The sequence below is a fragment of the Acyrthosiphon pisum genome, chromosome A1 (genome assembly GCF_005508785.2).
Source record: "Acyrthosiphon pisum isolate AL4f chromosome A1, pea_aphid_22Mar2018_4r6ur, whole genome shotgun sequence".
Taxonomy (NCBI): Eukaryota; Metazoa; Arthropoda; class Insecta; order Hemiptera; family Aphididae; genus Acyrthosiphon; species Acyrthosiphon pisum.
The window spans coordinates 79,404,901-79,410,661 of record NC_042494.1 but is presented as its reverse complement, the minus strand read 5'-3'; the positions used below and the strand labels follow the sequence as shown (position 1 = coordinate 79,410,661).

The window sequence follows — 5,761 nt, the reverse complement described above, 5'->3', positions numbered from 1 at the left end:
TGTAGGTACTAATGCATAATAGTAAAATAAATTACTTTAATCATAATATTGTCATAAAATATACTTAGTAATACAGTAAAGATTGTCTTCGCTCAGAACCGTTTTTCGATTTTATATTATTGAATTCAAATTTGTAGAATTACATCCATTACAGTGACTCTATAGACACCTCCTTTATCATAAATAAGTCGATACATAACTAAAGACAAATGACATATAAAAATATTCACAAATAAACTAAAAAATAGCCTAAATATTTTGGAAGTTATCATGTTTAGAAAATAATGATATAAATATTTGATTAAAATATCCAGTCTCTTCGTTTGTTTATTTTTGTATTGCGTACAAGAAAAAAATCGATTTTGTTAAACATTTGTTTTGCGTAGGTCAAGTATACATTCCTGTTTTGTGATAATTTTATTTCCATGTTTCCCGATTATTTAGAAAAGTACTACACATTTGTGACACTCTTCTTCCCCGCAAGTACCAACTAGATCCAATTTGCTAAAAGAAACCACATTCAAAATTGAAAATCCAAGCATTTTTTGTGTGTTTGACTTACACACAAAAAACACAGATTATATCATTGTAAAACCAATACCCATTTATTTCTACGCTCAGAATCTAAAATGTAAATATCTATATAATATGTACCTTCATTGTGTATTTAACAATCGTATAGACAATTTGCCCAGGATTTATTAATTAATTATTTTTTTTGATGTATAAATATTGCGTTTACAGGAGCTGTGGGTGCCTATTTAATTGGAAAAGTGCAGTTAGATTGGATTTATTACGGTGATGCCGTTATAGCGATTTGCTCCTCTATTATGGGCATTCTTATGATGTCATGTTATTATCACGACCATTTGTTTTTGATATATTTATCGTATATTGTATACGGTATAGTAAGTCAAATGGTATTCGTCTCAAATTTGTAAGTATAAAATATTAAAATCTGTATGTACACTTTTGAAAATATCAAATAAAACAGTTAGGCGTCATAATTAATTTTAAAGGTTGACACGCTTCATACTCATCTATAAATTAATTAAGTACTAAATAATATATATATTTTTTTCAAGCTCCGAAATTGCGAAACGACTGAAGAATCAGTGTTATTCTTTGGTATATGGAGTTAATTTATTTGGGTCTTTATTAATATCCACCTTCATGACAATATTTTTCGTCCAAATGAATTTCTTGGATATTTCTATTCCCGGTCGGGTAAGTTAAAACTTAAATTATATGTTACAACTTACGTTATAAATTTAAATATATACTTTAATATATTACATATTATTCTTATTATAACACAATATTTATAGGTACCACTACTTGTTTTTCAGTTTTTGTTCATTGGTGGTTTAGACGTCTCCCTTGGAATAGGATTCTTATTTTTATCGTATCTCAAAATGACCAAGCCTCGATGATGAACTACACTACTTGTCAATGTTATAATCTGGATAATTGTTGTGTTTAATAATATTTTTCGATGAAGAAGGGTATTCAATAGCATAAAATATATTATAATTAATTGTAAAACATTTGTTGCAGGATGACTATTAATGATTTACATAAATCCAATGAATATTTTACTCATGAATTAGTATGATAATATTTATCTTAATATGAGTAAAATAAATTGTGTTTTATTTATATATGTATTGTATGTGATTTGTGAAAAACTAAAATAACTTGAGTAAGCATTTTATTGACAATTATCCGATTTTGCGTAAAAATTCCCGTTTTTCCTGAATTTTTTATTTGTTTTTCCCGTCGCTTTTGAAAACTACTGGTAATTTTTTCCTCATCAATGCACCAACTAACATTTTCTAATTGAACAAGAGACTGAAGTTGAAAATTGAAGCATTTTTACTGCTCCAAAAGGTGATAACAGACAAAAAAAAAATTTTTAAAAAAAACAACACACGTCATTGTATAATCAATACATTCTTTCACTCCACTCAGAATCTAAAACCATTCGTTTGGTATATAAAAAAGGTTAATATGTTTGAAAACAATAAAGATATCTCTAAATGTCAAAAAATAAAATAGAAAAGTTAAAAAGAAAGTTTCATTTGGAGTCATTTTGTATACATTGATGTATCCTAAGTATGGTTATAAACTTCATCAATGTTTATAACCATACTTAGGAATGTTTTTCCGGGAGAGATAAAAGAGAGTTGATAAAAGGTCAAAGGCCCCCTCCTCATTGCCAGCAAATAAACCACTGATTAATTTACAATTACTTTATATGAGTACCTACATAATAAAATGTTATGATAAAATTGACTTGTTTGTATTAAACTGTGTTAGATGTTTGTCAATAAATAATATAGTTCTCATACCTAAGTAACAACAATATTAAAATACTGCTAGTATCAGTGAGCGGAAATTATTTTGAAAATAGATGTATTATAAATGTAATGTATAATACACTTAAAAATATTTAAAACTGATTTTGGATTGCCGGTGTAAAATATCAATGAACGTGTTTTGTTATTAAAAATGGAAACGGTTTGGTCGAATCAAAAACTTAAAAAGTGAAACATTTTATTTTAATACATTAGTTAAATTGTAAAATAATAAATGTATACCAGTGCCGTAGACAGGAATTTAATATGGTCTGAGGAGGTTCATCATAATTATAAAAAAATGGTTTAAAATAAGTTAGTAGTTTTAAATGTTTGTGCTTAAATACATTTATATACTTTTTTTTATTGCAAGGGAGGTTTAAACTCTGTAACTCCATCACCCTCCTCCCTTGTCTACGGCCCTGGGGTTAGTGGGTAGTGATAGTAATATTGGTTACAAACCAAGATGTAAATATTAGATTTACTTGATGTGAAATTTGGTACTGAGTAAAAGCTGTAACACAATTTACACCTATATTTAAGACTGATAAACAAAAATTACAACGTAATTATCATGCGAACTTTTAAATTTTCGTAGTTTATCTATTAATTATTGCTAATTAATTACATAAGTATGCTATGTATTTGCTTCTTTGTCAATTTATTGTGCAAAACTGAAAAATACTTAAGTAATAATTAATAGGTAACGGCAATGATTTATATTAGTTTGGTGTTTAGTGTTTACATATAGTCTATTATACCAGTGATTCTTAATCTTTTTAAGGCTTCCATCCCCCTGATAATTAAAATATTTTATATCCCTCCAACGTATGAAATAAGTGGGGGAGTAAATGAATTAAAAATAAAAAAAATACAAATTTATTGAAAAAATAATATATTGGAATGATGTTGTTAATTTAAAAATAACAAAAAGTGACGATTAATAATTAAGCTAGAACGAGCTAGTTTATTTATATTAGGTTTAAATGCTAGTGAGGCAAAGGTGAAAGTCTCCTCTCTTAACAATGTTAGTCAATTTTTCTTTTTTATAGTTGGATCCATCACAACACTGAATCTTTGCTCAACGAGATAAGATGAGGGATAGGAAATGAATAATTTTTCGATGATAATACACAGACCAGAGTATAAGTGACGGGTGTCAGCTTGTAGCCAAAAATCTGTGTCCGTAAGCTGACTTTCAACTTTATAATAACTGTAATAAGTATAGGCCATAGCTTGTAATAAGATAATATAATAGGTGAATACGGGCTATGGTTTTATATGTACATCCTTGAAACGGTTTTATATTATAATCTACACATATTACATATAAATTCCACCGAAATTATCTTTTTCCCTTTAAGAGGATGCTACCCATGCATTTGTTGTCTCCGTCTTACACACGTACGAAATAGCAAATTTTCGTTCATTAGTTTCAATAGTGTACTGTTAGTTTTGATATAAGAGTGATTTGACCTATCATCAATATTTTAGATAATAATATTATCTGTGCTTAAGCGTTGGCTTTTATTCGATATTTTAATTTTTATGCGAGTTATGAGCATTTTTAATTTTTGATATTTCGCATACCCATATCTTGCTTGAAAACTAAAATTTCAGAAAATCGGCAACACTTAAGAACAGATAATGTTCTTACCTAAAGGTTTTATAATAGGTCAATTCACTCTAGTATCAAAACTAACAGCACACTATTGAAACTAGTGAACGAAAATTTGTTATATCGTGCGTGTGTAAGACGGAGACAGCAAATGTATGGATAAAAAATCACAGATAAGCAATCGTGCGTCGTTCATCGTATAGTATATTATATTAGTATTTATATTTCAGTTGAATAGAATAAAATGGTAAAATGCAGTCTTAATGTAAATACATACTCATCGCCCCAGGGGGAGGGGGTGATATCGCTCACGTTGAGAACCACCGGTCTATTAATACTGATGAGTAAACACCATTGCTATATTTTACACCAAATAGATCTGAAGTCAGAAGTTTATATCCTAGTAACAACTATAGTTAACTATAAAATACACATGGTTTTTTTTATATAAAATTAAATAACATTAGGTAATTATAGATTATCAAATTATATAATTAACGTAGCTTGATATCGAGTGTTGTATCATGTAATTATTTATTCTTGAAACAGATAAGCCTAAAGTTTGTTACATTGTGCTCGTCAATGTGATACGTAGATGGTCCAGAACTTATAATAAATAAAATATAATACGTACATATATTTTATAAAAAGTATAAGATTTCATTTTATACTTTAAAATAAAACAAAATATGATAAAATTATTAATTATGATAAAACAACGTTTTCAGTTATGAAAAAATGGAAAAAAACTACATACATGGTTGCCACTTATTTGTTTTTACTGGAACTTCGGCCACTAGAACCATTTATGACGGCTTATTTAATAGGACCAGATGCAGACTTGTCTCTTAACGAGGTAATGACAGTTATATAATATTAAACCACTAAACGTTTTTTGACTTATTGTATTTTGTTCAAATGTAACACTTACTTATCTGCTGACGGCTGTAACAGACTATACATAATAATTGAATTCTGTAATGAACATGTTAGCAGTGGCTGAGTAAGGCGTTCCTAGTAATTACTTCAATGTCAACCAAATTTAATATGATAGTTGATTTAGATAAAATACATACAAATATACAATGATTTGCTATTATGTAATGATAAATTACGTTTTTAATATGTACCTATACCTAGGTAAAAATGTACAACAAGAATCATTATGTTATTATCATACAACCAACAAATAATCTAAGTACCTACCTTAAAATTGTTAATTTTTTGAAAGCTTAAAACTAATATTATTTTGTTACGTACCTATGGAATATAATATAATATTATTAAATTATAATGCTTAAGATACAACAAATGTTATAAACATATAGGTTTGTTGAAATAAAAACTATTTAAATTTATTGTTTATTGATACCTCTCAAACGCAGCCATATCATTGTATATACAGCAACTAACAAGTGTTAGCTACTTAAAAGATTTATCTTTTTTTATAAATTACATTATAATATATTATTAGCTATAAAATTATGATTTATGTTCAGACATTAATTATAATAAATACCGGGTGATTCTTTTATCAAACAACACTCATTATTTCAAAAAGTGTTAATTATTTTAAAAATATTTTTTTACATACTTTCAAATCGCTTATAAAACAACGTTTTTCTTAAAAAATTATATTTTTAAATATTTTTTATCCTTATAATTTTTAAGTTTTTTACTTTTTTGAATGACAACATAGGGTTTTAATTTTATATTCCAAAGCAGAATATTTTTCTTAATAATTTGATACGTGAAAGTCGAATTTGGAGTGAGTAGTTTATGAGTT

At 27.1% G+C, this 5,761-nt stretch overlaps 2 protein-coding genes across 7 annotated transcripts in view; both read left to right on the top strand.

Moving 5' to 3' along the window:
- Window positions 1–1,663, top strand: part of LOC100572721 (folate transporter 1-like) — a 15,031-nt gene extending 13,368 nt beyond the window's left edge. For 2 of the 3 annotated variants that reach the window (XM_008180153.3, XM_029487588.1), the window contains 3 exons: window positions 745–937; window positions 1,086–1,227; window positions 1,329–1,663. In XM_008180153.3, coding sequence (XP_008178375.1) covers window positions 745–937; window positions 1,086–1,227; window positions 1,329–1,433 — 440 coding nt within the window. In that variant the 3' untranslated portion in view covers window positions 1,434–1,663. The remainder of the gene's footprint in view (window positions 1–744; window positions 938–1,085; window positions 1,228–1,328) is intronic. The other variant, XM_016800945.2, reaches the window with a different exon arrangement.
- A 2,681-nt stretch (window positions 1,664–4,344) lies between these two features.
- Window positions 4,345–5,761, top strand: part of LOC100572819 (thiamine transporter 1) — a 14,974-nt gene continuing 13,557 nt past the window's right edge. For 2 of the 4 annotated variants that reach the window (XR_003839077.1, XM_029487587.1), the window contains exons 1-2: window positions 4,468–4,625; window positions 4,704–4,831. Coding sequence is in view for 3 of the 4 variants with exons in the window: in XM_029487587.1 (XP_029343447.1) it covers window positions 4,706–4,831 (126 nt within the window). In the remaining variant the exon portion in view is untranslated. Of the gene's footprint in view, window positions 4,443–4,467; window positions 4,626–4,703; window positions 4,832–5,761 lie in introns of those variants that run through there. The other 2 variants (XM_008180164.3, XM_016800950.2) reach the window with 2 other exon arrangements.